General features: G+C 33.3%; 1 protein-coding gene across 1 annotated transcript; it reads left to right on the forward strand.

The window, feature by feature from the left end:
- The first annotated feature begins 21,615 nt into the window (after window positions 1-21,615).
- LOC141623135 (protein CONSERVED IN THE GREEN LINEAGE AND DIATOMS 27, chloroplastic) lies at window positions 21,616-24,537 on the forward strand. Its single transcript, XM_074439203.1, has 7 exons — window positions 21,616-22,091; window positions 22,646-22,798; window positions 22,979-23,056; window positions 23,173-23,268; window positions 23,354-23,389; window positions 23,814-23,995; window positions 24,092-24,537. The coding sequence occupies exons 1-7, from the start codon at window positions 21,864-21,866 to the stop codon at window positions 24,252-24,254; spliced, it is 936 nt and encodes a 311-aa protein (XP_074295304.1). The 5' UTR covers window positions 21,616-21,863; the 3' UTR covers window positions 24,255-24,537.
- Window positions 24,538-24,962: the final 425 nt, after the last annotated feature.

Here is a 24,962-nt window from a genome sequence, read left to right on the forward strand (position 1 = left end):
TTGGCCTTGCCGATTTCATTGTCTTTCATAAAAGAAAAAGCTCGAGTTCGGCCGATCTCGACCTTATTCGAGTTTGAAAAAATTGTCTTTCGTTATCGAACTTTTGAGCTTTAATCGATTTTCGAAAGCTTCAGCCAAACTGCTAACTCGGCTGTATATAATTGTTGAATTGTCATTTTTTCTCTCTCGATATGTTCAATAACAAGGCTCGAAAGGTTTATATACAAATATTGGAAAATCAATAAAACATTTTTAATATGTGTGATACAAATATATAATCATGACAAAATATTTTTATAAAATATGAGTAATATCTCATCAAATTACACAAGTTCGAGACGTTCACGAGCTTTTCGAGCCGAGCCAACGTTTGCTCGGCTTGACTCGTTAAGCTCTCGAGTCGAGCTCACACGAGCTCGAGTCGAGCTCACACGAGCTGAGTTTTGACCGAGCCGAGCTCGAGTTGCTCGCGAGCTGTCTCGTCTCATTAACAGCCCTACAAGTCACTCTCCCACATTGATGGATTTTATGAATTAATTAGGGATTAACAATTTGGGAATTTATGGTTCATAAGTTTGGGAGTATGCTGATGATTTTTAGAAAGACATTGGTATGTTTGGGAGAAATGGAGAGAAGGGTATTATAGGCATTTTACGTAAAATGTTACTTAACGAGTCGGGAAATAAGAAAAATAAGTGTCGAGGCAACTATACGGTGGTGATTGGGGGAGTTTAGATGAAAGTTTGTAACACCCCGTATTTTATAATAATATTTTATTATAAAACTATTTTATTAAATTAATTATTTCGGGATTTAATAATGTATTTTGAAAATATTTATATTTATTATCGTCTTCGTTCTCTATTTATTATTTCTCATTTTAATATGCTTTTGGAAGGGTTAAAATGTCCGGGGACAATTTGATTATTTTAATGTAATAACTACTTTTTTATTATAAGGTCTCCTTGCATTTTAATATGGTCCAATCCGATTTATAATCAGATAATCCATTGTATGAGCTAATGGACCCAAAGCCCACTTGTTAATTCTCTATAAATACAAAACCCTAACCAAAAAGGCAAGCTCCTCTCTTTGTTTCTCGCGTGAATTATGGTGCGCCTCCTCCTCCTTTTTCTCTCTTTTTGTTCTTCTTTCTCCTTTTGACTCCATTGTTGAATATCTTTCATTCTCTTAAACTCATACACAAATTATATTTTTATAATCCTTGCTCTTACCTTTACAACATATTCTTCTAGAAATATTTTTATGAGGATTATTTGTATGGACCTTTAGATCTACATGTATGATCCCTTATTTTGTTAATAAAGAAGAAGATGTCTTTCCTTTGACGTTTTGAAAGAGGATTTGCATAGCACAATTTCTAGCACATGGGTTTGATCATTCTTTAATGTCGCTTTCGGGGATATTGACACGTGTTGGACACAAGGATTTGTTGGTCATGTATTTCATGGAGTTTTCATTCTTATTTCGCATCATTATTTGCTTAAAAATGTAACTAGGTGTTTTCTTTTAATTGTGTTTATGCCAATTGATATAATTAATATGATTTAATGATTGTCGTGTATGATTGGTACGTGTTAAATTGTTTATTATCATGTTAATTATGTTTTCGCATGTTTGTATATATTTTAATGTATTAATTATATATCGTATGTTGGTTATGTGTTTATTATGGGTGTCATGAGCGTAATTAGGGTTTCCGAATCCAACCCTAGTGGCGGCATGATAGGCGGCCAAGAGTTCTCTCCAAAGTTATAGCTAAAGCTAGTATAACCTTGATGATGATTATGTGTTATAGCTAAAGTTAATACAACTTTGGGTAGTTACTCTAGTTATGGCTGAAGCTACTATAACGTTGAAGTACGAGATAAGGTTATAGCTGGAACTAACGTACCCTGAGATTTATGGCTCAAGGTTATGGTTGGGACTAGTATAACTTTGAGTTTCGTGTCAAGGTTATAGTTGAGGTAAGTATAACTTCAAGTTATATATGTTGAAGTTATAGTCGAGGTTACTATAACCTCGCATCCAGAGTTTATGTTATGGTTATGGTTACTATAACATTGAATGGTTAATGTTAAAGTTATAGCTGAAGTTACTATAACATTGGTTGCTTATACTTGTTTCATATGTTGTATTGTGTTCAACGTGTATGACATTGTATTTGCATATATCTTTGGTTACTCTTGTTCATATGATAAGTAGGGTAGTCAGTTATACTATCCTATGAGTTGAGTCGTGATGTTATTCACGCATGTTAGTACAGTCAATTATACTGTGCATTTGTTTGTTGGTTGGTTTGAATAGATGACGGTAGTATCAATTGTATACTATCGGAACGAACAAATGCTACCCTTCGGGGATTGGTGTATGGTCTATGGTCGGGGGGTAACAGAGGCAGTGCGTTATACGCTCTGTTCCCCGAGTGTCGTTCGGTGTACGATTATTGCACCGAGAGTCCGGCCAGTCTTAGACATATAGGCGGTGGTTATACGCTATACATAGTACCTTGGAGGCAGTGCGTTATACGCTCCACACCGATGGAGGCCGTGCGTTATACGCTCCATCGCTAGAGGCGATGCGTTATACGCTCTAGCGCGATTAGAGCGGGCGTTATACGCTCTAACGGCGTTCGCTCTATTCGGCTATGCTTTGATGATAGCTTTGTGCCTTCTGTTGCTGTGGATTGTGTGTCGCCATGTTTGCTATGCTTTAATGCTAGCTTTGTGCCTTTCGTTGATGTAGTCGTTTGTTGCTACTGGTCTTGTAAGTGTTCATGGTCTAGTGGTTGCATATGGTCTAGGTTTGCATGATTGCATTCGTTCAAGGTTGATAAGTCATGGTAAGCTTTGTTGGGTTTTTCATGAGTATAGATGATCTCGCATGTTTACTGGTTTTACATTTCATTTGTTAATGATTGTTGATTATATTCAATTGTTGTAAACATGACTGGGAGAGCATCTAGTTACTCCCGACTGAATTGTCGACCCCCTTCTCAGGTTGTTCAAGTTGAACGCTTGTTGCTGACTTGTTGATGCTTGCTTGGGGAATGTGCGAAGCGAGCTTAATAATAAAATAGGAGTTTGCTTTATGTTTTAAGAACCTTCGAATAATGTATTAGTTGTTTTGGTTTTAGTAGCGAACCGGATTGGTCAGGTGTTTCCGCCACCTTGACCCTTTTATCAGTATCGTACTCTGATATTTACTTTATATAAGTTTTCCTCTTTGTTTTATAATCCGGGTTGTTACAAAGTTTGGGGATTATTTGTAAACTAGTGTAAAATCCGCGCAAATGCGCGGTTTTTTAGATAATAATCACTACTACAAATCCAGGCAAATACAACGCCCCTTTAACAACGATTATTCACGAAAATCACAATAGACGTTGTAGAATGTATGGCGCGAATTTTACTAAAATCAATTACAACGGGTATGGTTATAAAAACCGTTGTTATTAGTTTTAACAACGGGTCACACATGCACAACCGTTGTTAATAATTTGGCGCAAAATTGGCGCAAAGTTAGTGAAAAGTAATCACAACGGTTATTTTTGAAACCCGTTGTTAAAACTTATTTAACAACGGGTGTTTTTTACAACCGTTGTTAAAACTTTTTTCACAACGGTTGTTGTTTAATAACCGTTGTCAATACCTTCCATACTATAAACCACACAAACAGAAGTCTGCTGCAGCCACAAAACACAACCCTTAATACACAAACACAAACACAGCAGACAAACAAACACAAAACACATACACACTCTCTTTCTCTCTTTCTCTATTTCTCTCTTTCTCATCGTCGCTTTATCTTCTCGCCGTCACTGTGATTTCATCGTCTATTACGTTCTGTATTTATCGGGTAAATCTCGCCGTCCTTTCGTTAGTTTCATCGTCATTATTTTCTTTTTCTATTTATTTCTTTTGCATGTATGTGTTTTTATCGACCATTATGTTATTTGTTTAAGTATTGTTCGCATAATTAGTTACTAAAACAATGAAGAAGCAAGATGAAGAAGATAAACATAATTAATATATATATATATATATATTTATAAATACATAAATTAAAAAAAAAATTACATATGTAAAAATGCAATTCTTATATTTTCATGGAGGATCTTATTGTGCTCTATCGTATCCGTCCTCTCCTCCTTGGCTATTTGGAGGTTCCGTTCAGCAGTTGCTATATCGTCATATAGCTGCAACTGCTGCTGCTCCGTCAAGCCATTTTCTTTGGCGTGCTTCAGTGCGGATCGAGCTTCCGCAAGGTAGCTCCTGAAACTTTCCTCAATATGGAGGAACCGGCGGATGAAGTTGTTGTTGTTCTCGATCATGGTAAGAGTCTTTAGGATGAAATCATTCATTTTGTTAGAGTTTTTTGAGTTTGATTTGAAAGATTAAGTAGAGTTTGTTTTAACATGATTAGAGTTTGGAGATGAATATATGAGATAATGGAAATGTTAGTTGAGATATGCAATGTATTTATACTAAGCAATGTGTGGGTTGAGTTAATTGCTTTTTAATTAATATATATGTTAGGAAGTTGTGCCATAATAATCATCATCATATCTCTCAATAATGCTGCTTCAAATCCTATTACTAACCCTTCTCATTCCATATTATCCGTTCATATGTACAGTGATGTCAGTAATAATGCATGCATCGGAATTCTAACAGGCCGTAATTATGCATGCATCTAGTAATATTTAATTTAATTTTTTTTTTATTTTTTAAGAACAAACAACAACGGTTATTGCGAAACAACCTGTTGTCTTTAGTTATAACAACGGTTTTGTATATTACAACCCGTTGTTATAACTTTCCCCCCAAAATTGAGTCACACTTTCCACAACGGGTTTTTATACATAAAACCGTTGTTAATAGTTTTAACAACGGTTTCGTTAAGTAAACCAACCGTTGTTAAAACATTCTACAACGGACGCTTTAACAACGTCCGCTTTTTTATATAACAACGGTTTTTGACCGTTGTTATAGCCTGTATCTGTAGTAGTGAATATACAAAGACGTTAAATATTATAGCTTGGTAAGCGGTATAAGACAGAAAATTTGATAGTTTTCTTACCAAATAAGATTGATATTTATTTGAAACTAATTATATAAATTATTACTTAATTATTAAAAATAACATTATTATACAATTACATTTACCAAAAAAATAACTTCAAATAATGACTTAATCATACAATAGAATTAGAGAATTTGCAAAATGAGATAGTCAACTTGTAGAGTACCCTTGTAGCAAAAAAAAAGGAAAATAGAACTATGAAAAAAATTGTGGAGAATAGGAGAATAGAACTATGAAAAAAATTGTGGAGAATATTTTTCTCATATCATCCTCATTATTAATGCAATCCCACATGTATAGTAAATCAACAAAATATCTCATTAATGTATGTTTACAAATTAAAAATTAGTAATAGTATCTCCTATTTATGGTATATAATTAATACTTGTATAATATAGTGTGAGGAGTGAGAACCAATACAGAACATTTCACTTCAGCGGGAAAAATTAAGAGACCTCTTATTCTTTTAGTAAAAGGGGATGTATTAAGTTACTTTATAAAGTAATCATCATTGAATTATGAAAAATTTAGCAATTTATAGTCTATAGTTTAATATCAATTTTATTTTATTATAATAAAAAAATCGTAATTTTGAATTTAATTAAAAGATTAAAGTATAATTATAATTATAATAAAATTATATTTTAAGGAAAATATAATAGTTTATTAAAAGAAAGTTTTAATTGTTTCTTTATTAAGGCAAATGCATTTTGGAGGGAAAACTAAGAGAATTTTTATTCTCTTAGTAGTAAGGGGGAAAAATTACAAATAACCACCACGTATTTACGTATTTTTACAAATTACCACCACGTATTTGCATTTTTACAAATAACCCCCGAACTTCAACGTATACTCCCCAATCACCACCGTATTTTAACCCCGAGCATCATTTTTCATATTTTCCGTCTTCTTAAGTTACAATTTACGCTAAATATCCATTTGTCCCTTACCTACAAAACTGATTACTCCCGTTTTATCAAATTGTTCTCACGATTAAACTCTTATTTATTTCTCAAAACCCTAAACCCCAATTTCCCAAATCCCTAAATTTATCGATTATTTCTCACTTTCTCTCAAGAATGATTACCTTTGAGTACTCTAAATCTCCGATCCCCTTCCTTTTGAACATAGGCGTTCAATTACAATAACTTCGTCTGCACGTTTCGCGCTCAAGTATCACGTTGATGAAGTCGTTCCAATCCGGTCTCGGCTTCTCATTGTTTCTCCTAATATTGGTATAAGTTGAAGGTTATGGGATTCAATAAAACAACGAAAACAGCAGTAAGTACTTTAATTCAACTTGATATTTAGCAAAAGAGACTTTTTTTATTGGGTTTAGTTGTTTGCAGTGGCTAATTAGGGTAGTTAATTTCCATAAGTTTTAGAATGGTTGGAGATTTTGGTTCAGTTAGAAGGTCCCCAAGATTAATGAGGAGCCCTGCTGAATTTACTATCATTCCTGTCTCCCCTTTGAAAAAAATTGAAAAGCTACAAACAAGAAGAAAATTGATGTTGGAGGATAGGGAAGAATCTGATTTTGATGTAATTAAGGTTAAAGAAAAAGAAAAAGGGAAGGAAAAGGAGAAGGTACTGGTGCACGATGACTCGATGACGAGTTGCTCCCTGAATGTGGGGTTTTGAAGGGGTACCGAAGTGAGGATAGTGCTTTTAGTGACATGGTTGTGGGTGAAACTGAGGTAGATGGTGATTTGGTAGAAGGAGATGAATTATTTTCTAATTACGTAGATGAAGCTACAACAATTTGGGGATTTAGGGTTTTTACAAAGCAGTGAATGAATTGAGAAAATGTTGGGAGAAGTTGGGTAGAGTGTGTTTGTGGAATTAATTGAGGGTAAAATGGGTATTTAGCGCAAATTGTAAATTAAGAAGACGAAAAATATGAAAAATGATGCTCGGGGTTAAAATACGGTGGTGGTTGGGGAGTATACGTTGAAGTTCGGGGGTTATTTGTAAAAATGCAAATACGTGGTGGTAATTTGTAAAAATACGTAAATACGCAGTGGTTATTTGTAATTTTTCCTAGTAAGGGTGAAGTATGTTGGAAGTAATGCAAAGGCTAGTAATGTTGTCTAAATACATTACATCATAGAGAAGCTTTCCATTTTCCTCGTAAAAGAATCTCTACACTTTCTCCACTACTTGCATGATTATAGCCACTAACTCCATGTTTTTGGCCCATGTTCATGGTGGTGGTTAGGCCACTAACTTTGTGGTTATGGTGCTAATTAACCACTATAAATAGAGAAGTGTAGTCATTTGAGAAATATGCATCTTCATATATCTTTAACACCTTCTCTATGATAATTTTGAGCATACCATATGAGTTCCTACTCCTAATAGTTGAGTACACAACTTTTAGGAGTGTTGTGTGACCTTGGAGGACGACGCCTATATCGATTTGTACCGTAGTCGGGGCTATTTCGTTTCTCATTCAGTGGCCTTCATACCACGACACAACAACATATATTCTCTCAATATATCTTCGCCCCTATAGTGACCTATATTTCCAACAATTGAGAAACGAAATCTTGTCACTATTATTGTTGTTGTGTTCTCGTCATTGAGAATCATTTGATTGGAGAAAATATTTATTTTCGTCTAGAAGATTCAGCCCCTAGGGAGTGAGACATCACGTCGGTATTGTGGCCATAACTTGGTCTCTAGACCTTTGTTTGAGGCGTGTAATATGGCGTTGGAAAGCTAAGAAGAAGGGCTACAACTTTGTAGTTGAAGCCGTGAGCAGATTCTATCATTTAGCTTCCTTAAAATGGACAATAATGTCATGGTAGTGTGCTGGAAAGTTTATGAAGATTCATAAAAGAATGGTATTATTTATAATTTTATTGCTCAATTCATTCTTGTGATTAAGGTATGTTCCCGTGAATTTCCTTTAAAATATTTATGATGATAAATATGAAGGTTTGGTCAAATTATATATGCATTAATCATTCATATGTTTAAGCTACTACTTTATTTGATAAGACATGTCTATAATCTTGGTAAAATTACTTTTAATAATTGATTTCGAGATTATGTGAATGAAATTGTTCCAAGATTTTGAATGACAAGTAGCTAGAATGATTGAGTGACCAAGAATCCAAGATATTGTTATGTGTATTATATGTTTATCAAGCAAAATATTTCACACATTTGGATTGATTATTTATTTTTGATTATGAGATGAACTAAAATTGATATTTGAATTATGAACCAAATATGGGGGTTAAATATTTTGTTTTAAATTGATATAGTTGTTGGGAAATGTGTCCTCAACAATAGTGCGATCACATGATTTAAATATCATTATTAAATCTCATTTCAAGAATACGAAAGGGATGATACATAATATATATAGTCAACTGGTCCACACATATCGGTAATGATTGGCTGGCTAGAGTTTGACATTACTGTCGTGCGACGGTGGTGATCAGTTGATCCCTTGAGGTCACACCTAAAAGACGATTCCCTTAATTGAAAAGGTTAATTGGTTGTATGCCGTCTGATTAATTAATTCCTTAAAATTGAACAAATTATTATCATAAGAGAGAAAATGACATCTTATTATAATGTGATTAAATGAGATTTTATTTAGTAATTTAAGAAGTTATATTACTAAAATTAATCGGTGTTTGCGAAACACGCGAGATGAGAATGATAAGTTAGTTATAATTACAAGATATTGTGAATTATACTAACTAGTAATTAAATGACCATTTTATGAGAAAGTAATTTTATATTACTAGTCAATTTGTTAAATATGATTTATTTAATTTGTAAATGATATTTAATTTGTTAAATATGCATTTTAAATTAAAACATGACATAAGACATGTCACATGTCACATGACATACAATTGTACAATTGACAAAAATAAAATGGACTCTATATTACACTATAAAAACCGAAATATTGAAGGTAGTATGGGTGAGTGGGTGTTTTGTTTAATGGATAAATAAAACACTATGATTACCTACAATGTAGGGTAGTCTTACACCTATTTTACTTAATAAGAACAAAAGTAAAAAGCAAAGACCATGCATTGGTCTTAGAGGACTCCTCCAACCGGTTTTTGTAGTATTGGTAGAGAATTTTATTAATTGGAATTTTACTATCATTCATTCTAATATTACATGCAAAAAGTTCATGTATTTTTCCTCTCTTCTCTCTCTTTAATCTTCATCAAAAAGATGAGTTTTTGATTCAAATTTGTTCAAAAGATTATTAAAATTATTAATGTAATATATGAGTATTAGTAATCAATTTTAAGGTAAACCACAATATAAATATCTAGTACATATTAGTTTGTGGGATTAAGGGATAGTTTTGGGTGCTACTAATTGGAGGGCTTCTATTTTGAGGTCATGTATGTTCATCCAATATTGGAAAGCTCAAGAACTAATAAGAAGGAGATCTTGTTGGTGCCCATTTGACCGAAATTTATTTGGTGAGAAAATGATTTCTTCACTTATTTATTTTAGTTTGCATGCATAAGATCTAGAATTTATTTTATGACTAAATAAATTTGAAACATATAAGAATATGTTGTATAATGAGATATAGATTTCCAACAATAGTATCTTGGATATGTGTGACAAAAATTAAATGATTATTTGTCAAAGCTTCATAAAAGTATATTATGGAGAACATAATTTGTCAATGATTATATGATATTTAAAAGTTGAGATGATGAATGAATGAATAATGTGTATATTTGTTTGAACGATTATGTTTGTCACTAATTCGTGGCGTGATAACATGTGGGGGAAGACATTCAACTTATTTGATAAATTTATTCATCAAGTTTAGAGTTGATATCTTATAATTTGTGAAGAGTATGTATATCTTTGATTGTGGGGGTGTAGAGAAAATGATAATCGCATGTTTTATACGTGACTAATTGAACCAAAATTAGAAATATTAATTTGTTGGATAATGGCTATGTCAATAAATAATGGTTGCGTAATGTTCAATTATTTATGTTACATTTTGCTTACACCACACTATATGAGATTATGATGATTGATTTTATATTTGTAAGAAGTCAAATTCTTTTTGTAAAATATTGTGGATTTGCAAAGAGTAAATATAAGTGAAACAATCATCGAGATTCGTTATTTTCTAATATAAGAATGATGATATATATAGAGCTTTTAGTGAATAACTAGTTTGAATGTCCGTGCGTTGCAACGGGGTAATTAGCTTATTTATAATGCAAAAAAAAATTTTATAAGCGTTTAATGTTTGCATTATATGTCTAATGATTTGTTTACATATTATTAAAATATCTCTTTTAAAAAAAATAAAAGATTAATATATACGTGGGTTATTTATAATCATATAATCACCCCACCTTATACTAATCTTTAGATGTGGGACAATTCTACTATTAATAAGTAACTAGTATTGGTGCCCGGCTTCGCCCGGGCTACCTCTACTTACCATTAATTTTTTTTTTCATTAAATAAAATTACTTAAAGTTGCATAACCCATAAATTTATCATTAATATATTTTTCTATGATATATCCTAAAATTACGATAAAATAAATTTTGAGACAAATTCACTACTCCTGCTATTAATATTTTACTCTTATTAATGAAACAAAAGTAATAAGATTTCACTACTTGCCCGTACTCATTGTTACTTTCACTATTCCCGCCGTAATTATTGTTATTGTCACTACTGCCGCATTAATATTGATAATTTCACTACTCCCACCGTAATTATTGTTACTTTCATTATTGCCGCATTAATATTTGATTATTTCACTACTCCCGTTGTTGTTTCTACCACTTTCACTAATCTCGCTGATAATATTGTTACTTTTACTATTAAAATGAGTGATTACTATCATATAACTATATCCAATGTTACTACAATTCTTTTCTTTACTGACGAAATTACTTTTACTACTTAGGCATTCAATTTTAAGAGGATTATATATTTATATAAATATATTACATATATGCATTAAATCAAATCGAAAAAATTATGCAATATTATATATTATGGATTCTAACTTGAATTATTTATAACCTACTTATATTATATTTTTGTCTTTTAAATAATTAACATATCTATACATCTAATAAACTATAAAATTTAATAAAATTGCATATATTTTAAATTTAATATATAATTTTATGATGATAATAATTAATACCATAGGTGTACATGTTTATACTAATTAATTATTTTATTTTAAGGAAATTGACCATCTTCTAGTCTTTTATAAATATTTAGGAAAATTACCAAGCATCTTCTCTCTTTTAGTCTCCTTGAAGTTGACCATCTTAATTAATTATTTTATTTTAAGGAAATTGACAATCTTAATTAATTATTTTATTTTAAGGAAATTGACCATGTTTTAGTCTCTTACAAATGTTTAGGAAAATTATCAAGCTTATATATAATTTAATTTTAACCCAAACTATATAATATTTGCATTGAGATCCCTTAATCGGGTCCATCACACGTTGCTAGTGATTTAAAACTATATAGTATAATTAATTTGTACAACTTTCTTTAATTATATTGAAGTCCCTTGGTTTCTGGATTTAATATATAGTATTGATATATTCACAAAAATTGGATTCTTTTTCTTATGTGGGACAATTCTAATATTTATAGGTAATATATATTAATCAAACCTTCATTATTTTTCAATGTGGGACAAATAACATACTCAGAATGACACCATCTTTTTTGCACTTAGTTCAACATCCAACCAGATCTCGAATACCGAATACAGACAATTGCTACTCATTATATCTAATAGTTATATTTAAATTTAATAATATGATCAAGTACTCTCCATTAATATTTGTACGTTGTTTTTCTTCAAAAAAAAAAAATTAACATAATTGAGATATGGAAATTTTCCGTGATACCCCTTAATTTTGTTAGATTTTCCATGTTACCCCTACTTTTAAAAATCTGGCTATGGTACCCTTGAGGTTCCATTTTTTTGCTCATGGTACCCCCTAATGTAAAGCCTGTTAAATGGACGTTAAGTTTGATGGCGTGATAATAAAATAACAATTAAAAAATAATACCCCTTTATTGTTTTATTGGTACAGAAATTTCTCTTTTAAATGCAAATTTAATTAACTATATCATTATAATATTGGAAATTTCTCATGGTAACCTTGAACTTTGATAGATTACACATGCTACCATGGACGTTTGTTTTCTATATTTTTTATCATAATTAAAATAAGTGCAAATGATAAGAACCTATATATACTCTAATGATAGAATATTTTTTAACACAATTCTAATTATATTATTTAAACATAGTATATTTACCACACCTACATTATTTTCAATATGGGACATATAAAATCTATAGGTAGAAAATATAATGATATAAACTTTTAAGAGCTCTCCAAGACAATACTTAAGCGACTCAAAAGATTTTGGGTTGATGTCTAAGTTCCAAGGATGCTCATAGAATCACCCACCTTATGCTATATTTCGATGTGGTAAAATTCTATTTTTTATATGTAGTATATTTATCACACCTATATTATTTTTCAATGTGGGAGATATAACATATCATGAAATACACCATCTTTAATATGTGCAAATTATATGAAATCTATATATACTCTAATGATAGCATTTATTACCCTGAATCTAATAATATTATTTTCATAATTTTTTTACCGACATTATTTTGTCAAATGAAATTTAAAAGTTTTTATATAAAAATTAGAAACATCACTTGAATATAAAATAAGAAATACATAGTATATATTATAATAACTAAAAGATTTCTCAAACATTAACTAATGTTAGAAATCATTATTGTAGAGACAGTAATACAAACTCTTTTAAGAGTTATCTTTGACAATACTTAAGGGAATCAAAATATTTTGGGTTATGACTTCTATTTATAATCATAAGATCACCATGCCTTATGGTAATCTTTCGATGTGGGACAATTCTAATATTTATACATAGTATATTCACCACACTTACGTTACTTTTCAATGTAGGACAAATAACATACTAAATACACCATTTTTTTTTTGCACTTACTTTGACATCAACCCGGTTTAATAATGAGAAATAAAATACAATACAATATACACTCTAATGATAACATTTTTTTGTCACAATCTAATTATATAATTTTCATACGATACTTTTTTTCAAATGAAATATAAAGTTTTTATATCAAAATTATAAACATCACTTTAATATAATATAGAAAATGTATAAATATGGGACACTTCTATTATTTATACATAATATATTCACAACACCTACATTATTTTTCAATGTGGGACATATAACATATTAAAAAGTATATATCTTTTATATCAAAAAAATTTGGATTAATATCTAAGTTTCAAGGATGCCTCATATTTATATTTATAGAATCACCCTACCGTATACTATTATTTCAATGTGAGATACATAATTATTATCTAGACGTAGTATGTTCATAATGCCTACATTATTTTTCAATGTGAAAGATATAACATACCAAGAAATACATGTCTCTTCTTAAAAAACCACTATTGTATACATATTATTTTTCTTTGAAGGTAAAACCACTTAGTCTCGATCATTAGATATGGATCTCTACATCGTACATATAACGCTCATTAACGCTCTATTACTGCATTCAGAAGACAACCATTAGTAAAATCTTTAGATTTGTATTGTGTCAGGAGACTACTATTAGTAAAACCTTTAGTTATTTTTTGATTTTCTTGTTCATGTTCTTAACTCTTTCCCGGGTAGTTCCCAACGATTTCCACTTTATTTTTTATATCATTATCGTAGATAATGATAGAAAATCTTAAGAGCTCTTTAAAACCATATTTATGAGACTCAAATTTTTTTGGGTGGATACATAAGTTCCAAATACGCATCCTATTTATAATCATAGGATCACATCACCTTATACTAATCTTTCAATGTGGGAAAATTCTACTATTTATATGTAGTATATTCACCACACCTACTTATTTTCTAATGTGGGACAAAACATACTAAAAAGTACACAATTTTACGTATTAAGAAGTACATCATCTTTAATATGTGCAAATAATATGAAATTTATGCTCTAATGATAGCATTTTTTAACACAAAGCTAATTATACTATTTTCATAATTTTTCTAACGGTATTTTTTTGCCAAATGAAATGTAAAAGTTTGATATAAAAATTGGAAATATCACTTGAATATAATTTAGGAAATATACATATTATAATAATTAAAAGATTGTCCACTTTATTTTTTACATCAAAAATTATACTTTCCTAAATTTATTTTTGATGATGTGGACGCTCTCAGATCGCTCGAAAAAACTCTCTTTTATATATATATATAGATATGATTTTGGGTGCGAAATCACAAACATTACGTGTATGCTTTATTCTATGTCAATTTATTAGAAAGAGAAAATAATAGAGAAGATTATTTGTTCTTTTAAACGACATGAGACTGAACCTCTATATTTAATTAGAACAATGATGCTAATGAGTTATAAGAGAACATGTTTTGACTATTGTGAGAAGTCTAATATGTATAATTATAGTTGCTTCAATGTAGCTTATGCAGCTAAGTACATTTTGGCTGTGTATTCATTACCAAAGTTATCATTCACATTTGGTGAAGTGCCTAAGGTGCAATATTAAGAATTGCACTATGTTGGATATCTAGAAAGATATTGGATCGACCAAAAGGTAATGACGATCAACAAGGTGAGATCTATGGTGAGTACTATACATTTCCACCTTTAATGGTGATCTTGTTTTAAGTCTATTGAGAAGACTATTATAACCTTGTCTATTGTGTAAGCATATTATATTGCTCTTAATCTTGCAGGGTAAGATGCAGGGTGATTGTTTTTTTTTTTTTGGTACGTAGATGCAAGGTGATTGTGAAGCTATTATTAGCTACTACTTAATTGTGGGGGCATGGAGTTTTGCCTAATATTTATCTTTAGCATAATGCTAACATCAACTTAATAATGCTAAAATAATGTGTATAATGACTTGCAGATTTACACATTTTATGCAGATTTGAGATTTGAGAAAGTTAATTGAGAATAATACGCTCACAAATTGTTATCTTTGTGAACTTTGGGTGAAGCATATTTAAGCTAATGGAGTAAGAAAGAAAAAAGTCCTAGAATTGTCGAGGGGAATGGGGCAAAAGCCTATTAGTTGAGGAATTTGTGGTGGATACCGGAACTTGCTATGCAAGGGTGGTCTAACGAAGCCATAGATAACTCATACTTGTGTACACATCCCATTCCTATGACATGTACACTATTTTGGAAGGTTGAACATATAGCTCTTAATGGTCTTATAGCCCAAAATTGGGTGGTCCTTGTGAGACGGACTTGATGAGATCACCATAATGATGGAGGTTGAGATATTTCTCTTAATGAATCTATATCCCTTTATTTGGGTGGTCCTATTGAGAAGGACTTGATAGATTCACCGCAATGTTGAAAGGTTGAGCCTTAGAGCTTTTAATGAATCTATATCCCTTTATTTGGGTGGTCTTATTGAGAAGACCTGATGGATTCACCGCTATGTTGAGAGGTTGAGCCTAGACCTGGCAAAACGGGTCAACGGGTCGGGTTCGGGTCGGGCCAATTCGGGTCAGGTTAATTCGGGTCTCTCGTTAAATTCGGGTTAATTCGGGTCGGGACGGGTCTTTTCGGGTTTCGGGTCTACCTCGGGTTTGTTGTCGGGTCAGTTTCGGGTCAATCGGGTCGGGTTGTTTCGGGTCGGGTCATTTTCGGGTCAATGAATAATAGAGAAATAGCCATTTCAAGTCTTTTCGGCTCAATTAAAGTTATATTTTCGGGTCATTTTCGGGTTTGGTGGTTTCGGATCGGGTCATTTTCGGGTCGGGTCAGTACGGGTCAAGAAAGTTCAGGTTATGTTCGAGTCGGGTCGGGTCAAATCGGGTTTTCGGGTCACATTCGGGTGATGTAGTTCGGGTCACTTCGGGTCTCGGGTCAGCTTTTTCGGGTCGGGTTGCTTTTGCCAGGTCTAGTTGAGCCTACCTTAATCTCATCATTAGACTTACCTTAGTTGCGACCATAATTGACCTTGACCGGGTTCACAAGTGTAGGTCAAGGTCAACTAAGGTAACCGGGTTCACAAGTGTAGGTCAATTATGGTCGCAACTAAGGTAAGTCTAATGGTGAGATTAAGGTATGCCTCCACCTCTCGGTGCGAGACGGTCCCTTGGTTTAAGTTTGCCCGAGATCTCTCCATAACCACCCCCAAGCATGCAATGGTCACACACAAAGCTCACATAAGTTCAAGCTCTCACTCAAACATGGCAATGAAAATAGAAAGAACCTAAATTACTCATTCAAGCCTTTCATCAAACATGTGATGTGCACAAAACATTGCTACAACTCAAAAGACTCAATATATGTATCAACAACCATAATCAAACCATATTTTCTACACAAGTTCCCCCATCTACCTTAGTAATACTCTACTCAAACATACTAATAGAAATGAGAATAAAAGATGAGGACTTTGTCATGTAAATAGAAGAACAATCATAATATAAAGACAAGTAATTAATCAAACAATAAAGATGTAAACAAATGAAAAGAAGAGAAATAAGAAGAAGGATTATACCAACAATAAATAAAGATTGAAACTTGGATTGATAAAATGGAAGATGAATCTCTTCCTTCTTCCAATTGTAACCCACTAAATTAAATGTAAACTATTGAGAATTGTATAACTTGAATAAACTAAAGATGGATTACATTATTTTGGAAGAAGGATTACAACTTTGATTAAGGAGAAATTAATAAGAGAGGAAAATAATATAGGGTTCTTGTTACAATCATGAGAGAGTAAGAGAGACTAATTTCTAATCTAATTGCTAGAATAATTCTAAGGTAATGTGGTGTGTAGATTAATCTAACTAGTGTTTTTATACTAATTCTCTAATAGTCTTATAATAATAGTAATACTAGGCTATCTCTCTAGAGCACTCGTGAGAATCCCAAGGTTCATTTGGCCATAAATTTGTTGAATTGTATCGCGGAATTCGTCTGGAACTTAAGGTGAGATATGTGTTTGGAATTTACCCCGGAGTCTAGGAGTTCAAGATTCGTTCACTCTCTAGGTGATGAAAGAATTGTTCCATTTTACTATGTGTTAGTTCAAATCGAAAGATACTAATGCTTAAGTATCAATCCTTATTAATATGCTCAGAATTTTGTCTATCATTTGCATTAGTGGGAGATTGTTGGAAGTAATGCAAAGGCTAGTAATGTTGTCTAAATACATTACATCATAGAGAAGCCTTCCATTTTCCTCGTAAGAGAATCTCTACACTTTCTCCACTACTTGCATGATTATAGCCACTAACTCCATGTTTTTGGCCCATGTTCATGATGGTGGTTAGGCCACTAACTTTGTGGTTATGGTGCTAATTAACCACTATAAATAGAGAAGTGTAGTCATTTGAGAAATACACATCTTCATATATCTTTACTACCTTCTCTATGATAATTTTGAGCATACCATATGAGTTCCAACTCCTAATAGTTGAGTACACAACTTTTAGGAGTGTTGTGTGACCTTGGGGGACGACGCCTATATCGATTTGTACCGTAGTCGGAGCGATTTCGTTTCTAATTCAGTGGTCTTCATACCACGACACAACAACATATATTCTCTCAATATATCTTCGCCCCTATAGTGACCTATATTTCCAATAAAGTGCAAATACATGGTAGTTATTTATAAAAATACGCAATTACGGGGTGGTTATTTGTAATTTTTCCTAATTTTTACTCCGTATAATAAAGAATAAGGATATTCTACGTGGTACCCCTCAATTTTTCGACTTTCTACATGGTACCCCTACACTTTTTAAAACATACATGGTACCCCTAATTGTTGTCATTATCACTAAGTATACCCCTAAACTTTATTTTCCGTCAATTAAACTCAGTTTTAGGCGTTAAGTGATTACTTAGATGCGTAATCAAGCTTGTCATTTATCATCTCATGACATAAGGACTCTATTAGGCTCAATATCCATCTTTGGACGTGATAATTTGGCAAGGAATCAATAAATTTTCCGTCAATTTTTTTTTGGCCCATATCAATAAATGTTAGGATCAAGATGAATATTGAGCCTAATAGAGTCCTTATGTTATGGGATAATAAATGACAAGTTTGGATTTACGCTGCGTCAAGTCATTACCTAACCTAAAACTCGAGTTTAATTGATGGAAAATAAAGTTTAGAGACACTTAGTGATAATGACAACAATTAGAAGTACCATGTATGTTTTAAAAAGTGTGAGGATCCATGTAGAAGTCGAAAAATGAGTGCACTGTAGAATATCTCGAAAGAATATATATACCTGTAAATATTTCTCCTTTTTATTTATTTATTTACCTCTAACAATGATAGACTGATGGTTTGGTTTCACAACCCCCAAAATGACCCTTATACAGCAAGCAATCGCTGAACAAAGTAGTAATAATTTATAGACATACTCAACGTACCAGGAAAGAAGAAATCATACATTCATATACAGACATTATACAACAATTTTTTTTGTCTTGACTAGGAGAATCCCCTACCGACAGCTGGAGCAATTTTCTGCAGGGTACTGAAGACAATTTAATGGGTTGACCCCTCACAAGTTTGGTTTTTTCATTCGCAAGAGTCGGGAATCGACCCGTGACCACTTGTTTAAGAGATGAAAGTTCTTGCCACTCACACCAACCAACTGGTACAGACATCATACAACAGTTGGTAAGTAAAAAATGGAGCTTAGCAAGTTATCAAACTTTTCAAAGACAATTATGAGACCATTCTATCCTTGATTATAAGGATATGTAACGGCCATATAAAGATATATGTTTGGAAGAAGTTGCTTTGCGGTGTGTATTAAAATACAAAATCTCATTATAGACGGTATATATCCGTCTATAACTAAAGATGGGTCAAATACAATACCACATTCCTAATAGGACAAGCAACAAGTGAGGTGGTGAGGGCCAAAAATGTCACCAGTTGCTTTGCGGTGTGTATTAAAATATAAAATCTCATTATAGACGCCACATATCCGTCTATAGCAAGACTAGCTAATTAAAATAACTTGTTCATCCATGTGTGCTTAGCTTAGCTTACAAGGGATTATTCTAACTTAACTAAATGACTTAGGTTTGAACCCCAAAATGCAGCGATGTGTAAACTCGTGATGGAGAGCTTTATCATCCTTGTGCCCTTGTGGTACTATCCGACTTAAACTCGAATTAAATCAGATGGTATACACCCAAAAATAAAATAAAATAACCAGTTCAGGTGGGCTTTCATTATCAGAACATGCTTGTTGCTTTATTAGTATGCCATGACATGTAATCTACCAAGAAAAGCTCTAAAGTGAGATTGTATTGTTTCTATAGAAGTAGTATAATCTTTTTGGTTGAGGCTAAAAGTTGAACAAATACATTAATGGATACGTGAGGCTTATCCTAACTTCAGTTGCTAGCACTTCAAAAGATTTCTGTTGAACTGGAGGTGACGGCAGTTGTCCAGTGAAAGGCAGTGCCGCCAATAACACGATTTATAGAATTGAAGATTACTATTTTTTTTTTTTTTTTTTGTTCAACCAAGTCACACTTAATCGCATTCTGATAGGGGAGGGGAATCGAACCCGGACCTATGTCCGGATACCTCCGTCTTAACCACTAGACTAAGACATCTTCGGTAATTGAAGATTACTATATTTGCTACTTCCACTCTTAAAGTCCTAATTGAATAAACTAAAATGACTTGGGTGATCTAAAATACACTCCCATTCTATCGAGAGTTTGTTAGGGTGCTACATCGGTAGTGTAAGGTAAAATATCATCTTTATATATCTACAAGATATAATAGTACGAGGTCTTTTGACAAGAAGCTCAAGAGTAAACCCGTGAGGCCTTGGCCCAAAGCGGACAATATCATACTATTATGGACCGCGGACACCGCACACCGGCGCAGCAAAGGCCCATCACAAGGTATTCACGCTTCCGCACAACTGAGTTCATTAAGCTCGAGCTAATTAATTAAACAAAAAGGGGTCAAGTCGAAACAGATTATCGAAAATGAATCCACGTAGAACAAAGAAGTTGGTGAGTCACTTAACGGCTTTAGAGCCTAGTACCTATTCGTTGAGCCAGAGGTTCTTTCTATCCTACATGGACCCATTTTCGATAACCTATTTCAATCCCACCCCCCTTTGTTAATTTCTTTGCATCTAAACACCATTTAACAAAGAAATACATGAAACCCGTTACTACAACGTAAAACACTACACATTTTGGCGAGTTAATCTTGTTTCATTATACTGTATCAAATTTTCAAAACCAATGAATATAATACATCAACAAACAATTATTTGAAATATAAAGAGTGAACAATATAGTGAATCATTTCAAACACAAAGAAAAGTGTTCTCCAATGGAGTTGAAATTAAAGGCAACTAAGTGAAATGAACCTTAAGAATTTTTTGAGATACAAACAGATGCCATGAGGGAAGGGGAAGGGAAAGGAAAATAGAGCATTAGAGAATATTTCTCTTCAAATCTTTCCTGTGTTACGAGAGGCTCTAACTTGACTTGTAAGATGAAAATGGAAGGATAAATTCTCCTCCGAATCCTTTCAACCTTATTTACTGACAAGCAAAGGGCGGGTATACAGAAACTAACAAGACTCTGCATAGTCATCTCACTTTATTCATTGTCATGCAATTAGAAACTCATCAATTCTTGCCGTAAGGAGTTTCTTTATAGTGACCTCGCAAAAGAATTCACGCATGCTATGACAGAAATATAATACCGCAAGTTTAAGACGTAAACAAAAAACACAAATCTTGGATAACAGCTTACCCTATGGTCTCTTCATCTTTCATTTTAGTTTTTTCTGAACGTGGTTTCATTTTACAATTACAGTTTCTGATATTTCAAATACTTGTAAAGTTGTAATGCATTTCTGAGTTTATGATAAATGTTACGGAGTAAGTTTTAATTTTGATAAATTATTCTAAACTATGTGAAATTTTCTAAATATTTTTGACATGTAAAATTGAAAAGAAGAGACTCTTTAAATGTTAAGCTTCACATAAGATAGACCCAAGCTCCCATGTGGAAGAAATGAGAAAGACGCATAACGAAGCGTGTAAGCAAGCTACTTCCACGTTGCATTCTTGCTCTTCTAAATCTCATTTGTTCTTCATGATGTCTAAGCACCACAAGAAACCAACTTGCTCATATATACCACATACGGAGTACTTTTGTACAGGATTAGGATAAATCACCCTAATACAGTAGTTGGTATATACCTCCAACTTGGAAGGACCACCGTATGAAGTGGCGGGTTTCTATTGGTTTATATGCTTGTATCAATCTAAGCCAAAACAAATGTGGGTCCAAAGGGAACAAAATTTCTAACATATAGACAACATTTTCCCCCTAATTTTTATGCAAACTGTTGCGAAAAATATTAAATATTCACAAGGATTTGGATTGATCTCAGAATAAGACTTGCTGATATTTTCGGCCTTAGCTATAAATTCTCCTCCACTTAAATAATGCATGGTCATAAGCAACTGGCAGCTACTATCTCTGTAGTTGATGAAAATACAAAAAGGTTCCATTTTTTTCCCTCCATGTGATGTTAATAACAACTTTTGTGCAGGAACAGCAGTTCATCTCCTAGTAAATTACAATGTTGAGGCTACATGTGTTTTGCACTCCAATTTCCGGGTACAGAGAAATTAAAATTGGTGACACTAGGCATAGTTCATGGCTTGTTCAGGATCAGAAAGAGTGGAGAATATTGCGTAACGTTTCTGTTAGAGCGCTAAGAGATGAATCAAATGAAGGTGTAAGAGGATTACCTGGTCAAAGGTGGGATCCTGGGTTGGAAATAGAAGTCCCGTTTGAGCAGCGACCGGTACGTATATATCCATAAAACTTGCACGGTTTCTGAAGTTCAATTTGAGCATGTATTTCTTGTGCCAATCCCTGGAATTCATTTTACACCTGAATTCCAAAAATTAAAGAGTATTACTAGTATTAGTGCCGCCAAAAACCACATGAACAGGAAGATGACGAAGCACTTTTCTGATTTCTGTGCATTACCCACAGAACCTATTTAGGCTTTGTTTGAATTGAGGGACTTGGAAGAAAAGAGAGGGGAAGGAGATTGAGGGATTTCATTATCCCTCTTTTAAGCCTAAAACTCTCCATACTCCACTCCCCGTCCCTTTCTCTCCCCTCCCCTCCCTTTCCCTCCAATTTTGGCACCCAAACACGCCATTTAACTCGACCCCATATCCTCACTAGCTTCAGCATATGCCACTGGATGTACATACTCATATCCGACTTTTTATTTATTTGATCAGTAGTCTTTTATTTGTTAAGAGTTGGCAGGGAATGGACATAAAGATCATTTGAAAAAAAAAGTACGCTGTCCTGTCAACTTACTTTTTCCTTGGCCCCTGATAGGTAAATGAGTATTCATCGCTGAAGGACGAAACATTGTATTCATGGGCTGAATTGAGTCCAGGTTCATTCCTTATAAAGCTTGGAGGTCTATGGTTAACCACCTTCATAGTTTTGGGGCTGCCGATTGCAGCTGCTAGCTTCAATCCTGCAAAGGTATGGGCATGCATGAAGAATACAATTCCTTGCTTTAAACATGAAACTTGAAACATGGTATAACCAAATTACCAATACACCATCCCCAAGAATACAATGCACTATTTTTTTCTGCCAGTTTTAATATTTGTGACTTTGAGTGCTACTATAATATTACTAATCATATGTTAATACACACAGGAACCACTAAGACTTATACTAGCAGCTGGAACAGGGACCCTTTTCCTCACGTCATTGATTATCCTGCGTATCTATCTGGTAAAATTTTTATGTAATGAAATCCAATAAGCTGCAGAGCATTTCATCTTAAACTTGCACAGTTGAAACAATGAAACCCTACAAGATCAAGATTGCTAAGCATTGGCACATTATAGGGATGGAGCTACGTAGGTGACAGGCTATTATCAGCAGTAATACCCTATGAAGAGAGTGGATGGTATGATGGTCAAATGTGGGTGAAGCCACCAGAGGTAAGCAGTTATACAGTTTTCTTACTTGGCTACCTAAACTTAGTCAACTGCCAAAGCTGGATAAAATAATACTTTCGCCTTTCAGATCTTAGCTCGGGACAGGCTGCTTGGCTCTTACAAGGTAATATTTAAATTCACATCTGACAACTATGTTATTCCGACTCTTCATGTTACCTTGTGTACCTATGAAGCACACTCAACACGTGGACATGGCCACATGAGAGTTGGGAAATTCATGTCACTAAAAAATATGAGAATTTTTCATAGACCAGGCAAGTTTGACACTCTGACCCCATGCTTTTTTTTGATAAGCTACTTGGACGCACACCCTTGTCAACTACTACTAACCGAATCTGTGTAACATAGTCTGTTAATGCTGTAGAATTGTCATTGTAGTTACTTAGATATATATTCTACCAGAAGAAATGCACATAGAAGTCTGAGACCATATACATAACATGTTAGTAAAAAAAAAAACGAGCTCCTTAGCATAAAACAAATACAGGATTCAGAACTAAACATTATCTTCGCATACATACCTACAGGTGAAACCAGTTATCAAAATGTTAAAGCAGACACTAGTTGGAACAGGGACATTGCTTGTTTCTGGAGTCCTGCTATTTATTTTTGCCACACCAGTTGAAAACTTTTTCCATGCGACTTTCACGACAGAAGACATCTCTCCAGCTGTTCGAGCTACAAATATCAACACAAAGTTTAATATAAGGTACACAAGCATGTCATTCCGTTAGAAACCATATACCTGATACTCATAGGACCTAATAGGCTATAACAAGTCTTTTGCTTAAAAATTGCATCACAGGAAGGAAGAGTTGCTAAGGTTGCCAGTCGACGTAAAGGAAGATGATGACTTAGCAGCAGCTGCTGCGGAGGCAGCTGACGGAAGGCCAGTATACTGCAGAAACAGGCTTTACAGAGCATTAGCAGGTGGCCAATACTGCAAATGGGAAGATTTACTCAGATAGGCTTAAGAGAATACACCACTGCATGCGACAGTTGCTGAATTTAGATGGCAGATAAATGTCTATGGATAGTGAAGACAATACCAAACATGTGATTCAGCATCTCTGGCAGATTATACAAGGTGCATGTATTATTCATTAGAACAGTAATACGCATTCATAATTAAATGTATATGTTATTGGATTACAAACATTACATCCCTTTTTGAGTAGTAATTTCTGAATGAGTAAGAATGATACCCCTCTGTCGGAGGCAATAGCTAATCTTGTCCATATTTTCACTTCCAGACAACCGTTTACATTTCCTCTTTAGACATATTTTGTGTAGTGTAAACTAATGTGCGACTCTCTACCCCACTTACATACGATATTGTGCTTATGTAAAACGATTGAAACACAAATGAACAATATTGGCCAAGACAAAGGGAATACTTTTTTATGTGTTGAAGGCCATTGCCCTATATTACAAAGGGAAAAAGAAAAGATGCCACCCCTGCCCATCCACACGGCAATCAAAAAAGGAAAAGGAAGTCTGAAAATCATACGGAATAGTGCTCGTATAAAACCATTTGCTTGATTGACCACTGCGCTAAACAATGGCCTACCCTTAGATACCTTAATACTCCATAGAATTTACTCAGCCAATTAAGCTTCCAGGTAATAGTTTCAAGGTGTGTTTTAGTCTTGCCTTCTCAGATTTTTTATATATAG

The sequence above is a fragment of the Silene latifolia genome, chromosome X (genome assembly GCF_048544455.1).
Source record: "Silene latifolia isolate original U9 population chromosome X, ASM4854445v1, whole genome shotgun sequence".
In the NCBI taxonomy this organism is placed as follows: Eukaryota; Viridiplantae; Streptophyta; class Magnoliopsida; order Caryophyllales; family Caryophyllaceae; genus Silene; species Silene latifolia.

Excerpts from the sequence above, each read along its gene's own strand:
- LOC141623135 (XM_074439203.1), top strand. The coding sequence starts at position 21,864 with ATGTTGAGGCTACATGTGTTTTGCACTCCAATTTCCGGGTACAGAGAA. Across the intron at positions 23,269-23,353 it reads TGTGGGTGAAGCCACCAGAG|ATCTTAGCTCGGGACAGGCT; the intron begins GTAAGCAGTTAT and ends TTCGCCTTTCAG. Across the intron at positions 23,996-24,091 it reads AACACAAAGTTTAATATAAG|GAAGGAAGAGTTGCTAAGGT; the intron begins GTACACAAGCAT and ends ATTGCATCACAG.